Below are 23,574 nucleotides of genomic sequence, written 5' to 3' on the forward strand. Positions count from 1 at the left end.
ACTTTGCCACAAAAATATTCAACATGCTCCCAGAAAATATTAAACTGAGTCAAACACAGAAAAAGTTTTAAAAAAATATTAAAATTTGGATTTATTCAAATGATCGAGCATATACTGGTGCCCCTCCCCCCAAAATGCGAGAAATAATTAACTAAAAAATCTGCCTCAACACAAGTTCGCCTAGTGAGGCAGGTTATGCACAACTTAAAATATAGTATATTATGCCATATCTTTATAACACTCATACATATTTACTTTTTCTTCTATTAGAAACTGTTCTATTATTGTAACATTAATTTTTCAACTATGTCATTGTTACTAACTTACATTTAGGTATTTTACTTACTAATGATATATTAAATATTCTGTTTTTTTTTTGATGAAATAAACAAATTTAAAAAAATTAAAACACGAGCTCCTGGAGCTCAAATTATGGAGTAGTAGAAAAAGATATAAGTCTGTATATTGTTATCATTATTTGTAATGAATAATTTACTTGTAATAAATAAAAATAAAAATAATAATAAAATAAAAGACATATAAGAATCATAAAAAAGAAAAGCATTTTCTTGATATTTAGAGCCCTTATTGGTTTGTCCGCAATGTCAAGATTAAGATGAATTAGATGAATTATTTTAATTATCTTTAAAAAAACAATTTTCTAATTTGTGTACCTATGTTAATATTATGTTTGTATTTATTTCAAAAGTTTTTGATTATTGTTAAATCATTAGAACTAAATGTAAAGACTCCTCCCATAAACACGAGCTCCTGGAGCTCAACTTATGGAGAAATAGAATAATAATGAACAAATTATTTATAAGTCTGCATATTGTTATCATTTATAATGTTAAATAATAAAAAAATAAAAAATAAAATAATAATAAAAAATAATGTCAAGAGCGGAAAATCCCCCTCCTTTACAAAAAAGCAAAAAGCCTTGCGGACGTTGCGGTGGCTTATGTACTATAGTATGTTATCATAATATCATTATGCCTCACAGCAATCGTTGCGTTATATTACTCACATCTCCTTAGAACAATTTCCCATTCGTTGTTGAGAACAAGCGAAGGCAGGAAGGTTGCGCGGAGCCAAGAGAAGTGAAGAAACCATTTGTTGTAACTTGCAAGCAAAACTTGTGAGCTTCTAAAATGAGTCGGTTAATTTTTTTGGTTGTGCTCTCTACCGTGGTGATTTTTTTGACAGGTAAGTTTGCATCATTATCTATCAATTAACTATACATGTATGTATATATGTAAGTTGCGACCAATTTCTTCATCAATACATGTTTTTCGGATTCCAAAATAAATAACAATTAACATAAAAATGGCACCAACCGCCACTGCTTGTTATACTTATTATGATTTTTTTGTCATCTGTGCAGTGCAATCGAAAGTTTACGCATTTTTTGCTTCTTTTGCAACATTTGAAAGAATTCAGTACCTTACCTTATTTTGCGGATTTTTAACTGTTCGTCTACCGATGTGAATTTCTAATAACCGATCCGTGAGATACGGTGTGTGAACTGTTTAAATTATTACGTCAATTGTGAAATATTTATTATTTCTGCAATTTTGCGGTTGATATAATTTCACACACGACGATTAAAGCAAAAAAGATTTGTTTTCATGCTGTAGAAATTACTTTGGTTAAGGCGATGCACTACGTAGTAATTTAAAATGATGTGTTTTTGGTTTGAAAATTTGGTCGCCTAGAATTTTTTCAAATGCTTCAATTAAATACTGCGAGTAAAATACATCCTGGCCTTTAAAATAATCGAGTATTTTTTAGATAAGTCTTTTTACAAGCCCAGAAAAAATAATGTATAGGCCTATGAAAACTGCTTTAATGTTCAAAATCTCCTACTTACGAACCCATTTTCGGTTATGGTTTTATTGTATAATGTGGCAAATTAATTTATTTATAAAATGATCGAAAAACATTTAAATATTTGTGCCTGAACATCCACCAAATAAAATAAAAGGCACTTTTTGGCCATGTTTTTGTCTTGCATAAATCCAAACAGGTGGATGGTGTGAAGCAGGAATTTAAGCCTTATTGCCATCTACCTAAGGTGTGTTATTGATAGCGGCTCGATTCAAAATATTACACGTCGTAGTGCATCGCGTTAAATAAAATATCACCGCATTCAAAAAGTCATTATTACTTGCAGATAAATCATTTTAAAGAGACCCTTTCTTCTGTAGTGTTGTACTGTATGGATCAAAAATAGTTTTACTTAATAATTTATTATTTTATTAATTATTAATTATTTTATTTTTGTTAGGAAGCTAACAGAAACCACTGTCAATCATCGGTGTGCACAAATACATTCAAACGTAAAAGTATTTGACAAGAATTAATTCTTACTCCTGTCCTTACTGCAGTAAATTTAATGTTGATATTGATTGATCGGATAGTTTAAAAATAAAATTATGTTTAGTAAACACAACATTATTTGACCTTACGATAACATATTTCATCATTAAATTTGTTATTAATATTTAACATCACAGATATATCTTAACGTGGGTTCAATCATAAATACGTTTCACTGGATTGAAATGTATTTATTATTCACAAGTGAATTACGATAAATATAAAATGTGTTCGATTCTGAAAGGACAATTTATAAGTTACCGATTGAAAAAATTGTTCTGTTGTCAAAAAAATTGAATACGGCTCAACTGTAGACTCAAACTGAAACTTTTCAAGAGAGCTGAAATAGTGAAAAAAATCTGGTTGATTTTTGAACCCAAACACTTTAAATAGTGTGTTCGTAGAAAATGTATTTTATTTTCTAAGAACCTTGGTCTACTGCGGGCGGTTGTTTTAAACTAGTTAGAAAAACTTTCGTCCCATTTGGTCGATGGTTTGCACAAATTATAATAAAACGTGGGCGGTTCGCGCCGTTTGCGGTTGGTTCGTTCCATTCAATTAGGTACTTATTTTTATTTATTGATTCGTTCTTTTCCCATTCCAATGTTACGCTCGCACCTATGTGTATAATCGCCATAAAATATGATTTATGGTATATCTATGCTTGTAACTAGTAGGTACTTTTACATTTGTCCTATGACGGTTGTAAACACCGACAATATTAATTATTATGTGGTTTTCTTATAAGCCCATTGTCCCACGGGTCGGTAAGCAATCTACTACTGTAAGACCCTGCGCAGAAACGTACCACACTGAACTGCGCTGCTGACACCTTGCTATAGTGATCTTAATTTTCTATGCAGGGTCTTGCAGCATTCATTAATTCGAGTAGTTATATACAGGGATTTTCAATAAGAGGTGTTAATTTGGTATTCAATCGTAAAAGATCAATGGTTTCGTTGCTTGTGTGGCACGTAGCGCCGTCTTGTTGAAAGTAAACGTTGACCAGATCAATACCATCCAATTCCGGCCATAAAAAATCATTAATCATCTCTCGATAGCGCAATCCATTCACCGTAACTGTTGCTCCAGCCTCATTTTCGAAAAAGTAAGGTCCAATGACTCCGCCGGATCATAAACCGCACCAAACAGTCACACGTTGAGGATAGAGAGGCTTTTCAACAATAACTCTTGTGTTTTCCGAGCCCCAGATGCGACAATTTTGCTTGTTGACGAAGCCACCGAGGTGGAAATAGGCCTCATCACTCAAGATGATTTGCATTTGATTCACTCAACTGAATTTTAATAATTTCCATGCGTTGTTGAAGCGTGTATCGTTCCATTTTTATTAATGGCGTAGTTTCTACTTGTCAAATGTCAAAAAATGACAGCTTCAAAAGTAACATCTACCGAAATAGCGGGCTATTCAAAATAACACCTCTTATTGGAAAACCCTGTATATAAATATAAGAGGTGTTATTTTGAATAGCCCGCTATTTCGGATAACACCTCTTATTGGAAAACCCTATATATATATATATATATATATATATTTTTTTTTTTTTTATTGCCAATTTTTTTTATACATACTGGTACATATATAATTATACAAAACATAAGACAGTAACAAAAAAAATCCCACAAAGGCGAAGCCTGTGAGTGGGCATTATAAGTTATGAATTCAAAACTTTGGTGGTTAAATAAAGAAAAAAAGAAATATAGTACCTATAGTTAGATTAATGTGATTTTACTGGAGTTTTTGCGTAATTAATAAAAGTTAATAAACTATAAATAAATATTAAACAGTTAAAGTTGAAGTTAAATAGATTTTTTTTTTTAAATGTAGACGGTAATGGCATATTTTAGCTATATTCGTAGTACAAATTACAGAAAAAATTCTCTCACTTCCAGATTTTTTCTTACCCAGCTTTTAACATTTATTTTATACGAGTTTAGGTTCTGGCACATCTTGATGGAACTCGGCAAGGAATTAAACAATGATATATAGTGAATCATCAACTGATGCGATCATTACGAGCTAAAAAAGGATATAAATTACTGAATAAAGGCATCGTGCAGCAAACAAACCAATTACACAGAAACCTTTGCAAACACAGAACTAAGTTATTGGTCATAGTGCAATTCGCGAAACAGGGTGAATCACACGAAGAAGAATAAAAAAAGTATAGTGGTTATAAAATAAACCATCATCCTTTTCGCCTCTCATGTAGGTAGCTATTAGGTATATGATGACACCATTTTTGAATGACAAAATATTGATATATCGAAGATAAAATTAAATCTATTTAATTCATCTACGTAAAATGCTAAAGTATAACCTTTAAGGCGATACACTACGTCGTGTAATATTTTGAATCGAGCCGCCATCAATAACATTCCTTACGTAGATGACGATAAGGCTTAAATTCCCGCTTAACACCATCCAGCTGTTTTGATTTAGGCAAGAAAAAACATGGCCAAAAAGTGCCTTTTATTTTATTTTGTGGATGTTCAGGCATAAATATTTAAATGTTTTCCGATTATTTATAAATAACTTAATCTGCCACATTATACAATAAAACCATAACCGAAAATGGGTTCGTAAATAGGAAATTTTGAACTTTAAAGCAGTTTTCATAGGCCTTATAAATTATTTTTTTGTGGGCTTATAAAAAATACTCGATTATTTCAAAGGCCAAGATGTATTATACTCGCGGTATTTATTTAAAGCATCTGAAACCCTAGGCGACCAAATTTTCAAACCAAAAACACATGATTTTGAATTACTACGTAGTGCATCGTCTTAAACATGTTTTTTCGTGAATACAAGAGAAGCAGATATTGCAAAATTATTGGCGAATGGCATTTAATTTTTTCATAGGTAACGGAAAAAGTGTACGAATATGTAAAAAGGGTCGATGTATTAACAAACATGGGATTTCACCAAGAACCTAAAAAGCCCGGAACGTTGGGCGCATAAATATACAATTCTCGTTGGGCGAATGCTTGACATTTTTGTTTTTACATGTGTTATTTTTTTGTACTTTATGGCCAAAAAAACTACTCAAGAATTTGAACTGCAGGGAAGACCTTAACTTAGATGGTCGGATAAGGATAAGGAAACAAAGGGAGACATCAGTAATGGAGCCCTCTCCTAGTATTATAGAGATGTAATCAATGTAAAATTAAGATCTTATTTTGATAACTTGTCTACATTCAGGTGGCAGTTATGCCCAACAGTCCAACTCGACGCCGGCGAAGAAGGAAGGGGTCTGCCCCCCCTTGTTGCCGCGAAGGGTCTGCTGGGACACCTGCAACAGTGACCAGGACTGCCCAGGGGGCATCAAATGCTGCGGAACGGAGTGCGGGGGCCGCGTGTGCTCTCGTCCTGTCACCGCACCCAAAAACCTACGCATAGGTAAGAATAAGAACACAGTACTTACCTATCTTCCAGATTGAGCAGTAGATACTTTTTTAAATGTTTTACAACAGCTGAACCATTTTTTTTTAAACTGAGTCAATTTTAATAGATCCACTTTCAATAACTTCATCCAGACTCCACTGTAACAAATGAGCTAGACAAGTGTGAATCAAAAAATAGTTGACAAATGGAAAAGGCCGAATATTAATACATCTGGGCTTTTCTTAATATTTTTTAATCAATCAATATTTATTATAAAAGTAAGTGTACAATGTGCGTGCCGCTAAAACTCAGAAACAAGTCCCGGTACGATCAAGGGAGTTATATGGTGTGATATCCCTCTATTCCCCATCCATGAAGAAGGTACCTGTTTTTACCTGGAGGGCTTGCTTTTGAAGATATAAGGGCTGGAAGTTTCGCCCTCTAAAAATTTATAGAACAGTCCAGAACATTTGAGACTATTCGAGAGCATTCCACAACATTGTGGAATGTTCGGTAATATTCTGGAACACCCCAGATCATAATGAACTAAAAACGGGATTACAGGCCGTTTTCTGATAAACTTTTAGTAAATTCGCAATCATGACAATACATTGGTATCACTATATAAGTCACTATCCGCATCTGTCTGTTTGTGCGCTTAGTTCTTCTAAACTATGCGACCGAGTTTCTATGGGGTTTTCAATATCATTTAGAGAATTTCTTCTGGAAGGTTTATATATATATATATATAATACATGGATATTATATTTATTGAAAGTAGAGAAAAGTCGAGCAACACCGAGTACACGTCAGCTAGTTGATTTATATGGGACAGTCTCAAATGATTTCTCATCTTCATTATTTCATCTTGCCCTTTTGACTGCTAAATTACTTATTTAGTGAAAATTATTTAAATGCCAACTGCCCCAAATGCTAGCTGCAGTAGCCGCATCTGTCTGGGCAAAGACTACATTGCTTACAAGAAACCACAGAAGATCAATACAGAATATTTTGCCTTACAATGGGTCGTATAGTTAGTTAGGTAAACAAAAGTTTAAAAAAGATTACCAAATTTAATAATGGTTAAAGATGTCACATGCTAAGGTAGCAGTAAATAAACATAATATTTTGAAATTGCAGTGAAGCCTGGACTGTGTCCTGATGTGCCCGTAGGACCCTGGTTCTGCTCCAACATGTGCTCCTCAGACGGAGACTGCCACGGGAAGACCAAGTGCTGCAAGAACAAGTGCGGGGCCAAGGGGTGCTACCCGCCCGTCTTGTCTGTGATACCCGTAAGACCGGCACAGCCCGCCAGGCCTATGAGACCCGCTCAGCCAGAGAGGCCCCCTCAGCCAGAAATGCTTGCAAGACCAGCTCAGCCTGTGTTGCCTGAACAACCTGAACTGGCAATTGAATAATATCTCTGAACTTAATCCAATAAAATACTGATCCAGGCCAGTGCCACTATTATATAATATCCTTACGGTTCCTAAGTCAGCTCCATTGACCGCAATAAGCCTTTTCTAGGTTTTAGGATGTCCTGAAAAGGGGTAATTTTCAAACTCAAAAGCATTGCATTTACAAAACAGCATTTATTTGTGTTAGAATAAATTCTCAAAAATCATTGGGGACAGTCTCTGATATCTGGTTTTCAATGGAACATACACAGTACATGTCATTTTTATGTACAGAATAATTTATTGCTAAATTTGAACCATATAAAAAATTATCCCGAAAAAAATAAAACAGTGTTTTAATTTATTTTCTGTGAGCGGCAATAGAGATATACAATACATACATAATATATAGTTTATTACAGATTCACATTTAATATCTACAGTTAATTTATTTATTGTCATTAAATTTTCGAATAATAATGTAATTTAAGGACTGAGTACAACTTGGTACTGGATCTCATTGTCCATGTCCATATCATCTCCTTCTGTCTCCCTCTGTTGCCTGAAGAGAAGCCTCTTGTAGGACACGTCCGATCTCTCCACCTTTTTAGAGATGATATTTATTGGAATATCAGGGAAGTCAACCAGCTGCCATTTGGCTTGGATTTTCAAGGCTATTTCCACTGTGCTACCTGGAAAATGTTTTTGATTTATCATAAAAATATGCTGTTTATAACTGCAATTAACACACTTTTACACCGGTCCTGCTTGAATGGCGGAAAATACATTACTGTCCGATAATTTTATATAATTTTTTATACCAATCTCTTTGTAAGGGTCCCAACTATATGTAAATGTATTTGAAAATGTGAACCAAGTCTTCCCATATCTTTAAATCCTTGTCTTTTGAATGGAAGAATATTTAATCAAAAGTAAACTATATTTAAACCCGTAGTATGTTTTGTAATGATTTGAGCACAAAAAAATAATTATTGAAGACAATATTAGCGATTTCTAAACGAAAATCTGAAAGAGAAAAAATCAGAAAAGGATACGTCACATCTAGGACTCGAACCCAGGACCCTTGTCTTGCCGGGGCACCGCTCTACCACTGAGCTAATGGGACCCTATCCCCTTCGGTCACATTTAACTGTATCATACTTCAAATACTAATATCTAACTTTGTTGTAATAAGAACATTGTCTTCATTTTTTCACTGCACATTTTTTATTGGCAACTATCTTTAAGAATGATCGCAAGATTCAACCCGAACTAAATGCAATCTAGACAGCGTCATTAGATAAACCTATCTTATTATTTATTTTAATGTGCGACATCTATTGACTTTTCTGCAAGTCTTGGATTATCTAATATCTATTTTTTGGAATAATTTTATTGAGTAATACCTCAAATTGTAATATTTAATTATTGAAGACAATATTAGCGATTTCTAAACGTTCAACTTCAGATTATGGAGTCGCATTACAAAAGTAGGCTTAATTTCAGACAACAATTTTATAGTTAAGGTGTGATGAGTACTATGTTAAAAAATGATATTGTTTAAAAACTAAATCCATTTTCTAGAATGGGACCCTTGTTTTTGCCCGTATAAAGTGTGTTAATATGTGACTTGTATGAGATGGTTGACATGAAAATGAGACAATCTCTAAATTACAATTAATAATTAAACATTAATAACAATCAGTACAAGTACAGAATACAAATAGACATTTATTATAAAATGCAGGTTTAATACGAGTCGCAACAAAGCTTGCCATTTAAAAACTCTGCTTCATTAATATGTAATAATATCATAAGTCAACAAATTATATCGTCGGATTCCTTGTATAAGGAAAGAGTCTACCATATACATAATACAAGATTCACTCAAAATGATGGATTAGTGGTTCCGAAATGTACCAATAAGTACGGAGAAAGAACTCTAGACTACATTGCGCCCAAGATATCTAATCTACCAATGTCAATCAAAAATAATACCTTATGTACCACTAGAGTCAAATATAATCTAAGAAAATGGCTATTGGACACAGATGATATGTACTGATGCCCTACTGAGGCCTTGTATAGATAATCGGAATTCGCAATGGAACTTAAAAATATATAGTAAATTGTACCTACCTACGAGTATGTAAGCTAAATATGGATTTTCTTTCGATGTGACTGTTTCAATTGTACTTGTCTGATATACAGGATTTTCCAATAAGAGGTGTTATTTTGATATTCAATCGTAAAAGATCAATGGTTTCGTTGCTTGTGTGGCACGTAGCGCCGTCTTGTTGAAAGTAAACATTGTCCAGATCTATACCATCCAATTACGGCCATAAAAAATTCACTGTAACTGTTGCTCCAGCCTCATTTTCGAAAAAGTAAGGTCCAATGACTCCGCCGGACCATAAACCGCACCAAACAGTCACACGTTGAGGATAGAGAGGCTTTTCAACAATAACTCTTGGGTTTTCCGAGCCCCAGATGCAACAATTTTGCTTGTTGACGAAGCCACCGAGGTGGAAATGGGCCTCATCACTCAAGATGATTTGCATTTGATTCGCCAAAGTGAATTTTAATAATTTCAATACGTTGTTGAAGCGTGTATCGTTCCATTTTTATTAATGGCGTAGTTTCTACTTGTCGAATGTCAAAAAATGACAGCTTCAAAAGTAACATCTATCGAAATAGCGGGCTATTCAAAATAACACCTCTTATTGGAAAACCCTGTTTAAAACTTATACTGCAAATATATTTAAATTTTTTCTATTCTGTTATATTAACTTAACCGTGTTATATTAACTTAACAGTGTCATTGTATGAAGTGTTGTCTGTCTGTCGATTGTCAGCTGACAATCTGCAAAAGCAGTTTAGCAGGTTTAAATTGTAAAATAAAATAAAAAATTAAAAAAATTGATGTTAAATATGCCAACATCCAAAGTTAAGAAAAAAATATATATGTAAAAACCGTAAAAGAGTCGTAACTAGTCCCAACCGTCTAGAACCCAATGAGACTATGGCATCCCCAATTGGGGTATGTTGTGAAGCTGAAGGTAGTGTGGAGGAGAAGGAGAAAGGTAAGAGGAAGTGGGGAAGTACCTGGCTATTCGGATCTGGTCACCAAATACGGCCAAAGCCATTTCAAGCATCCTTTCAATTCTGAAAGGTGGTCTTATAATACGGCGAAACTAAGAGCTTCTTCAGGAATGTGCCGCAAATAATGTCTTGCAGGATGGGAAATAAAACATAGCAGTCTATAATATCGGTGATGGAGAAAACCATCAGGAACATTGAAATTAATGCTCTCCATGGTAGTAAAGTTTTCAAGCCGTCCACAAATCAGTCTGAAGGCTATGTACACTTCTGCCTTCCCAATAAGACAGTAAAACCTTAAAAAGATCATTATACAAATTGCAAAGACATTACAATAATATAACATTATATTAACCCGACATTTCGTAAATTTCGTGGAAATCTATAAGGAAAATAACTTATATTTACCAATGGCAAAATTCGGATATTCCTTTGTCTCAAATGTGAAGGGTTTCTCTACTGTAGCAAATATAGCATTTTGTACGGCCGTTTTATTAAACTTGTAATTGTTTAAAACAGAGTTGAACATCGCTGAAAGGAAGCCTTTCCATCTCGGGGCAAAGAAGTCTGATATTATTCCTGGAAAATGAATACTTCAATCAGATTATTGATACATATAAAGGTTAAAATATATTTGGAGAAATTTAACCATCACGACGTAGGCTGTCTCAACGCAATGTATCCCACCATTCAGCATACATTGATATAATGTAAGTGGTTTGTTAGTGAAGCTTCATGGATCACATTTGTGACATCCATGTACGGGGAACAGTCCTAACCCCAACCTTTGACATTATTTTTCATAAAAACGGCCCTACACAAAAATACAAATCATCAGAATATTATTGATTACAGTGATTACCTCCCTAGGTGGTTACTGGTTTTGACAAGGGGCACCAAAATTTTAATTGCCCCAGGCGCGGTTTGGTTAGAGCCAGCCCTGCGCCCATGGACCACATATGTGACAGCCTCGTAGATCAGACTCCTCAAGACTCTACCATATTTTGACATAAGGTCGAAGTATTTCCACTATTCAATAAATGGAATATTTCTGTACATATCCGAAAAACTAAAAACAGTACGAGGGTGGTTTGAAAAGTTTCCGACCTCAACGCAAAGATGGCGGTACTCGTCAATAAAAGCTAGTGAATGTAGTTGTGCATCTTTTGACAGTTACTTACCAAAGTTTCGGCCATTTTGGACACGCAGTTTTTAGTTGACAGTCGTTTGAGTGAGTCGATGTGTGTGTTTTTGTGAAAATGGAAAAAATTGAGTATCGAGCTGTTATTAAATTTTTGTTTTTGAAAGGCAATACGCTGTAGAGAACAAAAACTAACACTTTATCATGGTTTGATATTCTTTTTGGCCGCTGGCAATGTTTGAAAGATAGCAATTCTGCCTCGTGCCGGCGTCAGCTGTTGAACGAAACCATTTTGTAAATCATTCGAGATCTCGCGCCCTTCGTTTACAGTTATCTAGTTCTTATTCTCTTCCTTCTGATAAATTTACGGATGTTCCTTGTAACTTTAAATGATTTATTTAATTTATAAATTGGAGTCAGATAATCTATGGGCATCTCTATCGCACATCACTCTACCAACCCCCATAACGCCTACGCAAATCAAAGATGAGTTGGACTCTGTATATGGGGACTCTGCACCATCATTTACCACAGTGAAATTTTGGGAAGCTGAATTTAAAAGTGGTCGTAAGAGCATGGGACACGATGAACGTTCGGGACGTCCAAAAACTGCAACTACTGACGATAACATTGCTAAACTTCACCAAATAGTGTTAGACAACCGCCGAATTAAAGCGAGAGAGATAGCAGAGGTTATGAAAATGTCCAAAGAACGTCTCTGTCACATATTAAATCAAGATTTAGACATGAGAAAGCTGTCCGGGCGTTGGGTGTCGTGTTTGCTCACGTTAGACCAAAAACGTGTTCGAATGAACATTTCCAACGCTCTGTTGGCGCAGTTTAGGCGCAATAAATCCGAGTTTTGGCGCTGATTAATTACTGTAGATGAAACTTGGATACACCATTATACGCCCGAAACAAAAATACAGTCAAAACAGTGGACTGCAAAGGGGGAACCGGCTCCAAAAAAAGCAAAAACTGTTTTCTCGGCTGGGAAAGTGATGACAACTGTTTTTTGGGATAGTCATGGAGATATCTTAATTGATTATCTTCAAAAAGGAAAAACTATTACAGGAGCATTCTACAAATCATTACTTGACAAGCTGAAGGCAGAAATTGCGGAAAAACGGCCACATTTGCAGAAAAAGAAAATCCTGTTTCACCAAGAAGTTTCGCGCCTTCTCACACCTCAGCGGTTTCCATAGCAAAAATCCACGAATTACGGTTTGAACTGCTTGACTATCAGCCTTACTCACCAGATCTAGCCCCAAGCGACTTCTTTTTGTTTCCTAATCTAAAAACTGCACTCGGAGGACAGAAATTTTCGTCAAATGAGGAGGCAATCACCTTTGTGAACAATAATTTTGCAGAGAAAAACGCCGAGTACTATTTGGACGGGTTAGAGAGATGGGAGCATCGCTGGGAGAAGTGTGTAGAGTTACAAGGAGACTGTATAGAAAAATAAATAAAAAACTTAAGAATAAAATTCTTTTTTCATTGTTAGGTAGGAAACTTTTCAGACAACCCTCATATATTCAAATTTTTTTATTTACTTTTTTAATGGATCACCTTACGTTTTTTGTAACTAAAATTACGGATAACTAAAAAATATATAAAACACACGCATTTTATTAGACAAATGTATTACAAACGTTACTGTCAACTCATTTTTTGTCGTTTCATACAAAAATAATTAATAAAAAATTCACAAAGTTTCATAAATATTTTTTCAAATTGCGTTCGAAACCTTTGGTTTCATAAAGGTGCACACTTTAATTATTCTGTGGTTTCTAGAATTGAATATAAAGGGTGGTGTTTTCTCTTTCTAACACCGTTCATATCATATTTCCCACCATGACAGTAAGGGAGATACAAGGATTTCTATGACTCCATATGACTTGTTCCCAAAAGCGGACATATTAGCCTAAAAAAAATATGATAACTAACCTGCCCACTGCTTGTTTGCATAGTCAATTATTTCACCATTTGGCCCCCAAAGAGTTATTTGATTACGGGCATTGTATTCAAATAGTTTTTTATCCTGGAAAAAAGGATTGTTCAATTAAATTATGTTGGTGTTCGTAATCAATCCTCCACTTGTCCTAGTTGGGTCGGCTCTAGGCGTCCTTGTCCTGTTTTACTTCAGCAGCCTCCGTCCATTCAGACAACGGAGAAACGTCAAACTAGTAACCTTGACCCAGTTAGTCGCCCGCATTCCACGCCAAAATATTATTAGTGCTTTCTCGTATTATTCTGTGAATAAACCTATATGTAATACCTCCAACTTCTTACATTTCCCATACATTCCGATGGCAGAATGTATGGGAAATTAGTGTATTTAAAATGAATATATGATTCCCTTACTTTTTCATTATATCCTACTTTTCGAGCTGCTTCTATCCATTTTCCCAGTAAGAATCCTTCATTTGTCGACAAGATCTCTTGCAGATCAGCAAAAACATCCATAAAGATGTCAGAATGCTTTCTGGAAAAGGAAGAAAATAATAATTTAAATATTACAGATATCAAAGACAGCACCGTATGCCACAAGTGAATGAAGATCTCGTCTCCGCTCATTGCTATACGCTACGGTGGCCGCCAAAATTATAAGTGGTTAAATTCAGGTTCTTACTCAAATGCTATCAAATCCTTTAGTTCGAAAGCCTCCATGATGAAAGGGTAGATTTGATCTCCTTTATACTGCAGAACTTGTCTGGTCAGATCAACCAAGTCGTGGTTGTACCCAGCTGAAGAATTTAAGGCATGTCGTGCTTCAATCAGGTGTTCCCAAGCACTTAACAATTCCGCGCTGGAATACCAAGTCTGTAATAATAATATATATCTTTAGTTAAGAAAGTTTGCACATTGCAACTATAAATGCATATTATGGTGAATATTGTACATTGATTTGTAGTTTTTTTTTTAAGGTTATAAAATTGACAGAAAAAAAAAAAACAAAAATAATATGATGAAGATAAAAAGAAAATAAAAGTATAGTTAGTTGAGGTTAAAACATAATAATGTGTTTTTTTGTTATCCCATTCTATGATAGTATTATTTTGTAAGCATGGGCGCCCGCAGAAAATTTTCTAGGGGGACGGGGGCAAAATATTTTTTAGTAATGTTTTAATGTAGTTTTAATTTATTGTAGCGTATTTGTATGGTAAACGAACGGACAGGACACAGTAGTAATGAAGGGCATACTGTAGCAACATATTTTTATTAACACAATATACGAGCATAACAAAAAATATTTAATTTATTCTTTAAACAAAAACTGGAGTAGTCTGTTATCACTACCAAACATATCTACAATTTTGTCCATAAAGTCTTTTTTTGTTGCAGTTCACTTTGTCTCTGTGTACGCTTAACATGCACAATCCAGACAGACGTTCATATAACATTGTAGATCTCAGCCATGTTTTTACACGACGTAATGTGCTGAACGATCGCTCTACCGTACATGTTGTTGCTGGTAATGTTAGCAAAACTAGTAAGGCATACCTGACACTCGGATAAAACTTTGTAAAAGGTAACAAGTCGATGAAATCTTGGCTACTTTTGTATTCTCGCATTTTCCAAAAATCAAACCAACTCAAGGCTTCAGTTTCAAAATTATCAATGTGGTGTTCCTGATTAATAGTAGACATTATATCCTCAAACTGTTCAAAACTCGTGTAAATTTGTGGCCAACACAAAGTGATTTAAAACAAAAGTAACATTATTTGACTATTTTCAATCAATCCAGGGGGGGGCAAGTGCCCCCCCCCCCCCCCCCCCCTCGGCGGGCGCCCATGTTTGTATGTACATTTTTGCTATCCCATTTCTATGGCAGTATTTTTGTGTATGTACACTTTTGTTATCCCATTCTATGGTAGTATTATTGTGTATGTACATTTTTGTTATCCCATTCTACGATAGTATTATGATGTATGTATACTTTTAGTAAACAATTTTAAACGTAGAATGGAATATTAACAACTTACCCATGTTTTAATATCTAAGTTAGGGCGACGGGTGATGACATATTTTCCTCGAATTTTGTTCAATCCTGTGTAATTATAAACGCTTCTCTGCAAATTAAATGAAAAATAAGTTGTAGTAAAAAACCAACTTACTGTAGTAGTAGTAGTAGTAGTCAAAGAAACTTATTTTATAAAACTATGGATGTATGTACATATTTATATTATTATTAAAGCATGATCGCAGTTTAATTTTGAACCAAGGTGATTTATACATCTGCCCTGATGATGGACTGTAACAATATTCGAAACGATGGCTAAAGAAGGAGTTAGCGCAACACGGCATAACACCACAAAAACAAATAACAAAAATACTTTTGGCCGTGAAAATCTTAAATCATTTTTAAGGTAATTTATGAATATTACAAAAAGCAGGTATTTGAGCCTATGGTACACCAGACGTTGTGTTGCACTAGTTGTGTTCTGTTATATAAGTATGATTTCAACCAGCAAAATAGGCCTCCGTGTATTCCTATTTAATCAAGCGTTTTTTGTAAGATGGAGTGGTTAACTTTATCAAAAGGTTTTTGGAAATCGGTATAAATTGCATCTACTTGTAAACTTTCATTAAAAGAATTGCACAAATAATTACAAAAGATTTGAATTGATAGCTCTGTGAGGAACAAACCCACGTTGCCTAGCGCAGAGAAGGGGTTCAAAGTGTGAAAAATATTTTTATATATCAGCGATTAAAAAACCTTAGCAAAAAAATGTTAGTATACTAATTGGTCTGTAATTTTTTATTAAATATTGGTCACCTGATTTAAATACCATATGTGCCTCTTTCCACAAGTCAGGAAAAGTTCCCATGGTTAAAGATTCATTCAAAATAATAAAAAAGCGGTAAATGTAAAGAATCTGCACAGCAATTGACAAACTTTTATCAGGTCCAGGGCCTTTACTGAAATCTATTTTACTAAATCAAAAATTTATTTTATCTGCACTAATATGCATGTTACCCAGGTTGCTTTGGTTTTTAGATATCATGGAACCATTTATTATGTATGCCATTTTAAAAAGCTATAACAAAGTAAGTATTTGACATATTCTCTCAAATTGTGCACAAATTTGTTCAGTTCCATTTTGTTTTTTTTTACACATTGCTAATTTGCACTATTGGGCAAAGCACTTGAAGGGGAAAATAGTTGATTAAAAAGAAATACAAACAAATGACTAAAAAGATAATAAAGTTCTTTCTTACTGTACTAGAACTTTGCAAATCATTTTTTTTTTGATAGGATAACAATTTTAAAAAAAAAGGATAATATTTCAGCTCTAGAAAAGAAGACGTTTCGACTGACCATCAAAATGCTCCAAGCCTTGGCAGCATTTTTATCCTTGAATCCGTACCGTCTGACGGTGTAATTCTGCACCCAAGAGTCTATGTCCAGGGGTCCATCCCTGAGGGCTGACTCCAACATTAGGTCGTACATCACATAGTTCTGGTTGATGCCCTCGGGAGTGAGGCCTGTGCCCACCATGGTACTGTTGGGACTACGGCGGGCACTATACACGTCCTGAAATATAAATGTTAAATAATTAAAGGGAATAACTTACTATTACATATTGAATGATATATTTTTGAGGAATAGCTGGAGAATATTACCGGCATCTGTTTTTCCTACTTCATATAATCTGGGCCTCTTCAATACCCCCATTATTAAATCCTATCTTAAGCCACCTCATAATGCTGCCCAATCGGGTGGCGATATAATTCCCTCCCTTTTTTTTCACTGTACAGTGTAAGACAGGGGTGTAACATAAAAAATAAATAATTGCACACAATGGGATAGAGTCAAGATAAATATATACTTACCGTATTAACGCTCTGGGAATCCCCAAACATCCCCAAAGTTCCCCCAAAGTTGTGAAGCATGCACCAGATAAAAGGCTGGCCATAATACATATCGAACCTCTCATATTGGGGCCACTGCTCCGATTGTAGGTCCAGAATTAACATTTTACCCTGGAAAATAGATTTGTTTGAGTCTCATGTTAATAATATTTCACTATATTGTGTTGCCTTTCAAAATCCTACATTAAACAATACTCACGATATTGCTCGCCGTACAATCCCATACGGTGGTCACAGATATATTATATTACCTATCTGTGACAACTATACGGGATTGTAACTAACTAACCATCACACCGTTTCTCCGCAGGGGTAGGTAGAGAGAACAAACTTAAGATATCGCTCGCCGTACAATCCCATACGGTGGTCACAGATATATTATATTACCTATCTGTGACAACTATCCGGGATTGTAACTAACTAACCATAACACCGTTTCTCCGCAGGGGTAGGCAGAGAGAACAAACCGCCAAAGAACACTTGGCTTGACACACACTCCTTGCCGCATTCACACGCATACATACACTTTTGTTATTTTGACTCTCGACATAGTCCGATTCAAGTATTTGGTTCACTTGATCGTGTCTTCCTCGGGAGTCCCCGACTTCTTCTACGATTCACATTTGCGTCATATATTCTCCTTACACTCCTTTCCCCGTTTATTCGCTTTCATCCAAAACATCTAAGCGTCCCTTTCCGAATCATACTGATTGTATGGCGAGCGATATAATGGCTAACGGGCTATAGGTAATTGCTTAGTGGTAATATAATCCAAAAGACCAAAGGCATCTCAAGTATACTATGAGACCGTAGCTGAGGCCTCATCAATCACCTTTCAATATCAGAAAGGTGATTCTTTCCAATGCGATACAGAAAGCAATTTCATGCAATTATTGTTAATTAACTTATGCAGGTGTTATGTTTGAAGAAAGGAATAATATGACGGCAGAATAGTTAGTACTGTAATATTTAAATCTATTGAATAATGTATACAACTTTACTACTAAGCCGAGGTGAAGAATTATAATACAAGCTTACTTCAGGAATACTGGTGAGGAGAGAACGAACCAATAACGGGGTCCAATAAGTATCGAGGAACATCCAAGCTTGCAACAACCTGGGGAAATGGATTTGAGGTCATTGAAAACTGCCTTTGAGATAAGATTCACAACTATAATTAAATAATAAACAATGTTTTGTGTTAAAGAGGCAATTTACTTATTTATCAATGTCCATCATCAGTCATTAATAGAGACAAAGGTGTGTTCTAAATAGCAACCGGGGGAGCAGTTAGTTTAACACATTGACAGACACTTGCCAGAAAACGCTGGAAAACAGAGCTTTGTGACACGACACACGCTGTCACATGTGTTTTGTGAAGTCGATGAAAGTCAGTGTAATAAAAATGTAAACCTTGGGTGTGACCATAGAAATTCAAATCGATAGACCAGTCAAATGGGGAAAGGGGAACTAACAACTGGAAGGGGAAGCAGGAGGCGGAGTGACCGTCTTAATTTCTGTGATTTGTCAATAAATTAATCTGAAAGTATACAAACAACTAGCATTGTAATATCACTATTCAGTCCTCCAAAATAAAATCTGCTTACGAATTACTAGTCCTTTTTACAATGTAGCGTAATTTTCTGGCTGCATAAAAAACTTAACTACAAATCCCAAATCGGGTAAACAAAAATTGTGCTTGTTTCCAAAATTGAATATTTTAACACTATTTAGTTTAACATAATATTCAAATTTAGACACTTTACGTATTATAATTTACCCACCGCACGCATTTCTAGCGTCGCCAGAAAAGCATTCAGATCATGCCCAGAAAAGTCTCACAATGGACTGCGCTGCAAACATTTGCCTTACTTTAGCGAACATTACTTTTCTGCGCATGGTATGGCTATTTCAATGTGAGCTCTTCGGCGTTCAATATACAACTGTCGTCATAGTTTATTTAAAGCACTCTCGAACCTTCCTGGTGCCCAAAATATAGTGTGGTTGGCCTCCAGCTCGTTGAAATAATACATGTTAGGGCAAGTCTATCAATTTGGATGTCTATGGGTGTGACACTATCAAGCATAAAAGTGTTCTACATACTACAATACAAAACTTGACTTCCCAGTCCATTGTAGTGCATCCCTGACTAAAAGAAGTTGTCCATGAATGTGTTAAAGGAAAGTGTTGAGAGCATTGAGTTAGTAACAAAACATGAAGCATGGAATCCAAAGCCAAGAAGTGTGAGAAGTCCCAATCCATGTCCAGAGGCCAGAACAACTCACCGCTGGAGGTAACTGAGGTCAGAAGAGCTTCCACCTTCTGAGGCGTCCAGTAAAACACTTCATGTAAAAACGACGTCATTAGAAGTTGTCCATGAATGTGTTAAAGCAAAGAGTTGAGAGCATTGAGTTAGTAACAAAACATGAAGCATGGAATCCAAAGCCAAGAAGTGTGAGAAGTCCCAATACACGTCCACAGGCCAGAACAACTCACCGCTGGAACTGAGGTCAGAAGAGCTTCCACCTTCTGAGGCGTCCAGTAAAACACTTCATGTAAAAACATCCAGCTCTGAAGCAACCTAAATTTATAATCAGTAAAATGTTTTAATAAAATTGTTGCAAAAATCCAAGCAACAAATTAATATTATGCAGTCATTAAGGTAAGAATGATTTTATTTTCGACTGTCGATAAATTTTATTAACCTGTCCGGTAGTATGACTGTACAGGTACGGCGTGACAAAAATAGTTCGCAAGGAGTATGACCGTACCCGTACGATAGCGCCTAAAATTAATTAATTATTGAATTTCTTCCGGAGAACCGAAAGTTACTGCCATCTCTGGACAATTTGTCATAACTTGCAAAAGTTTTTAGCAATTTGGGTATGTTACCAACGGAGTTATTCACAATTTAAATATTCCGTGACGTCACTGTCTGGCAGTTGGTGGTAAACAACATTTTTATTGTGAGCGACGTCTTGTGTGAAGTGAAATTTGTGGTTTTTGTTCGTTTTTACACTGAATAACTTAATCATCTTGCATTAAAAATTACCTCACGTGTTTGGATGTGAATATTTATTACATATATTGTACCGATAGTGTTTGTTTTCAGTTTGAATACAGTTTTTGACAGTTTGAACAAAATTCAATAGTGTTAATCTTAGTGCTGTGAACTATTTAAAATATTATTCGTTATACTGTGATTTGACTTTGTGTTTCGTATTGATAACTTGTTCAATTAACCATTTGAATGAACAAGACATTGCTGATATTTTATTCGAAAGTGAAGATGAAGATGTTTACGAGGATCTTCATGATTTGCCAATACATTCGGATAGCTCATTCGACGAATCTGATACATCTGATGAGAATGAAACTCTCCGTAGTTGTTCAACATCCAAAAAGAGAAAAGTTGATCATCGTAAATGGGATCAGTGTAAGTTTACGCCCATTATTCACGAATTCGATTCAACTAACTCAGGTATAAGAGCAAATATATAGTTAGTGAAAATTCATTGGAAATAGACTTTTTTGAGTTATTCTTCACATTTGATACAGTAAAAATAATTGTCAGCGAAACAAATAAATACGCTGCAAAATTTTCTTTAGACATTTCTCTGAAGTCTAAAATGATAAAGTGGAAAGACACCACGGAGGCTGAAATATATACATTTTTAGCCACGATTATGCTTATGGGACTTGTGGGAAAAACTCGCTGAAGAAATACTGAACAAATAATCCAATAATTGAAACACCTTTTTCAAAAATATTATTTTCGCAAGATAGATTTTTTTCTTTTGCTCCGAGCTCTTCATTTTTCTGATAATGATACTACGACAACCGATAAATTATTATTAATTATTGACTGCATATACTGTCATATAACAGATTTTAGGCGCAAAGATCCTACAGTTGCCAGCCTGAGAGCGGGAATTATCAGGTTAGTTGCTGGGCCAAACGTAGTAATAACGCGCAAAAGATCCGCTACAGTTCCCCCCACCCCCGGCGACCAAGCGCCTCGTTCCTCCTTCTTACGCGCCGACCTCTGACCTAGCTGGACGTGTGCTCGTCTCAGCGCCCGCGTTCCCAAATTCGCACCGCTCGGTCGAAAAGCAATATGTACGAGAATGGCGCGCTTTGAACATCGGCAGGCTGGCACCGTTTGTTTGAAACACGGTGCTCAGCCCTACAATCAACAGGATACCCCGACAACACCACGCTGTGAGTCTCTTACGTTTCCTATTACCCTTGAATGTGTCCGCTAATAACCTAAATTCGTCCACGCTGCCTGTCGGTCTAGAGAGAGAGAGCTGTTAATTATTCCCCAGAGAGAGATTAGGGAACCCTTTGATGATAATTCCAGTTAGGATGTAACAACCTGTATTCTATTGTTATTCACCCATGTAATGTCCATTTTGCCGCTCAAATACAATGTTGATTCATAAAAACCTAACCTCTTTCATTTGGGAATAGCAGTCGTATGGGAGTGTTTTGTGTAGACGGTGGGATATGGATTCTTGAGCCTCGCGCTGACCCCGAACCCTGACTATGAGAGAGACGTCTCATGCCCCGCTCTGAGCTGGCCGAGGGAAAGTCAGGGCCCCCCCCAGGTCCGACGCGCGACACTGGCGACCAACATAGGGCAGAATTTTTTTTTAAACATATCCTTCCCGACTGCACAGAATTGCCTTTATGATTGTCCCCAATTTGAAAACATGTACTATGCAATTTTGTTGCCAAGCGCATTTTTGCCGCGAAAAAATAACGGTAGGAACCCTCTCGAACGAATAAAAGAGACGCGCGAAATTCCCGCCAAAATGCTGTGATAACGAAAGTTTGAACATAATGTTTTTTCAATAACATAGATTCTGTGTTCTTTGTTTAAACAAAACAAACCCACTGTTTTAATTTCGGCATAAATTGCACCGTAATAATAACAGTCAGGATTTAGAACTGTGAAGCCAATTTTTACACCGGAAGTGATTTTTTTTTTTAAAAAAAAAAGCACAATACACCCAACGGCCCATCGAAGCTGATTTCTAAAAAGTATATCAGCTACAACCTGTAAAACACAAGTAATTCTTTATCCCGATTAATTATATAGGTACGGTGTTTGTCCATATTCTTTTTTTCAGCTTTGACTGTTATAAAAGTGATTTTAAGTGAATTGCTTCAAATTAACTTCAGAAGTGCAGTGTTTTTTTGCAAAAAAGTGTTTTCTCGACGCAATAATAAGAACGTGTGTTCAATCTCACGATTTAGTGCCAGTAAATGAAGCAAATATAAAATCTTTCCATCAAAAGTGTTTTTTCGCTTCTAAAGTGCTGTTTTTGTGCCTTTTTCGTGCCTTTCCTCGAGTGCAGTGAATATAAGTGCGAATAGTGCCCACAAAAATTAAATAATGCAAATCCTAAAGTGTCCCCCTGGCCAAATTTTCTTCAAAAAGACTTAGAAGAATTTCGGAGTTTTTTTTTCCTTCTTAAACCATTTTTAACAATGAATTCCAATCAAATGGCTACATCTTTGGACATGGGTGTCATTCCCAATGTACACAACTTATCCAAAGTGCACCTACAAGCCGTCTTAAAAGACAGAGGAATATCACCACTAAACAAATCAAAGTCAGCATTGAAAGCATACGCTTTGTTATTCAACAAGAAGTTCATCAGGAAAATAAACCTATCCGTTGCAAGTGAAGACAAGGCACCCAATACCCCAGTTTTGGAAATCCCCGTTTCTAACAAAGAAACCAGGACACATGTTACACTAAAACAAGACAATGCACCCATCACGGCACAAGAAAAAACATACGATCTCACTCCTTGGAGGATCAAATATAACGGTGTTTCTGATGTACTGGATTTCATTGACCGAATCGAAGAAACGGCCTCAATTAAAAATGTTCCATTTGAAGTGCTGCAGAAAAACTTTATAGAACTAATATCTGCAGAATTAATCCCGTGGCACAGAATACAAAAATCAAAATGCAAGGACTGGAATAAACTCAGATCAGCCCTGATCACTAGCTTCGGCAAATCAGAGGCCCAACACAGAATTAAATTATCGTTACTATCCATTAAACAATTAGTAAACGAAACTGTGGCAACATTCATAGAGAGGGCCGAATCCATCAACATCAAACTTTCCCACCCTGTCTCGGAAGCCGAATTATTACCAGTTATAACTGATGGCCTCCTACAAAGATATGAAAACATTATCACCTCACAGAAAATTGTGTCGTTGGCCCATTTAAACGAAGTTTGCCTCATTTTGGAATC

General features: G+C 35.6%; 2 protein-coding genes across 2 annotated transcripts in view; one reads left to right on the forward strand and one right to left on the reverse strand.

Annotated features, from left to right (window-relative positions):
- The first annotated feature begins 1,056 nt into the window (after positions 1-1,056).
- LOC149423624 (antileukoproteinase-like) lies at positions 1,057-7,209 on the forward strand. The gene is made up of 3 exons (XM_089631683.1): positions 1,057-1,206; positions 5,600-5,797; positions 6,923-7,209. The coding sequence occupies exons 1-3, from the start codon at positions 1,152-1,154 to the stop codon at positions 7,198-7,200; spliced, it is 531 nt and encodes a 176-aa protein (XP_089487809.1). The 5' UTR covers positions 1,057-1,151; the 3' UTR covers positions 7,201-7,209.
- Positions 7,210-7,354: 145 nt separating this feature from the next.
- Positions 7,355-23,574, reverse strand: part of Naglu (N-acetyl-alpha-glucosaminidase) — a 34,957-nt gene continuing 18,737 nt past the window's right edge. Inside the window, 9 exon segments of the mRNA XM_089631682.1 lie at positions 7,355-7,871; positions 10,687-10,857; positions 13,367-13,460; positions 13,784-13,904; positions 14,052-14,242; positions 15,406-15,492; positions 16,743-16,958; positions 17,258-17,407; positions 18,335-18,413. Coding sequence (XP_089487808.1) covers positions 7,666-7,871; positions 10,687-10,857; positions 13,367-13,460; positions 13,784-13,904; positions 14,052-14,242; positions 15,406-15,492; positions 16,743-16,958; positions 17,258-17,407; positions 18,335-18,413 — 1,315 coding nt within the window. The 3' untranslated portion in view covers positions 7,355-7,665.

This window comes from Hesperophylax consimilis, chromosome 5 (genome assembly GCF_061612785.1).
Source record: "Hesperophylax consimilis isolate HC1 chromosome 5, BYU_Hcon_1.0, whole genome shotgun sequence".
In the NCBI taxonomy this organism is placed as follows: Eukaryota; Metazoa; Arthropoda; class Insecta; order Trichoptera; family Limnephilidae; genus Hesperophylax; species Hesperophylax consimilis.

Coding starts and splice junctions, on each gene's coding strand:
- LOC149423624 (XM_089631683.1), top strand. CDS start 1,152: ATGAGTCGGTTAATTTTTTTGGTTGTGCTCTCTACCGTGGTGATTTTT. Junction 1,207..5,599: donor CGTGGTGATTTTTTTGACAG/GTAAGTTTGCAT, acceptor GTCTACATTCAG/GTGGCAGTTATGCCCAACAG. Junction 5,798..6,922: donor ACCCAAAAACCTACGCATAG/GTAAGAATAAGA, acceptor TTGAAATTGCAG/TGAAGCCTGGACTGTGTCCT.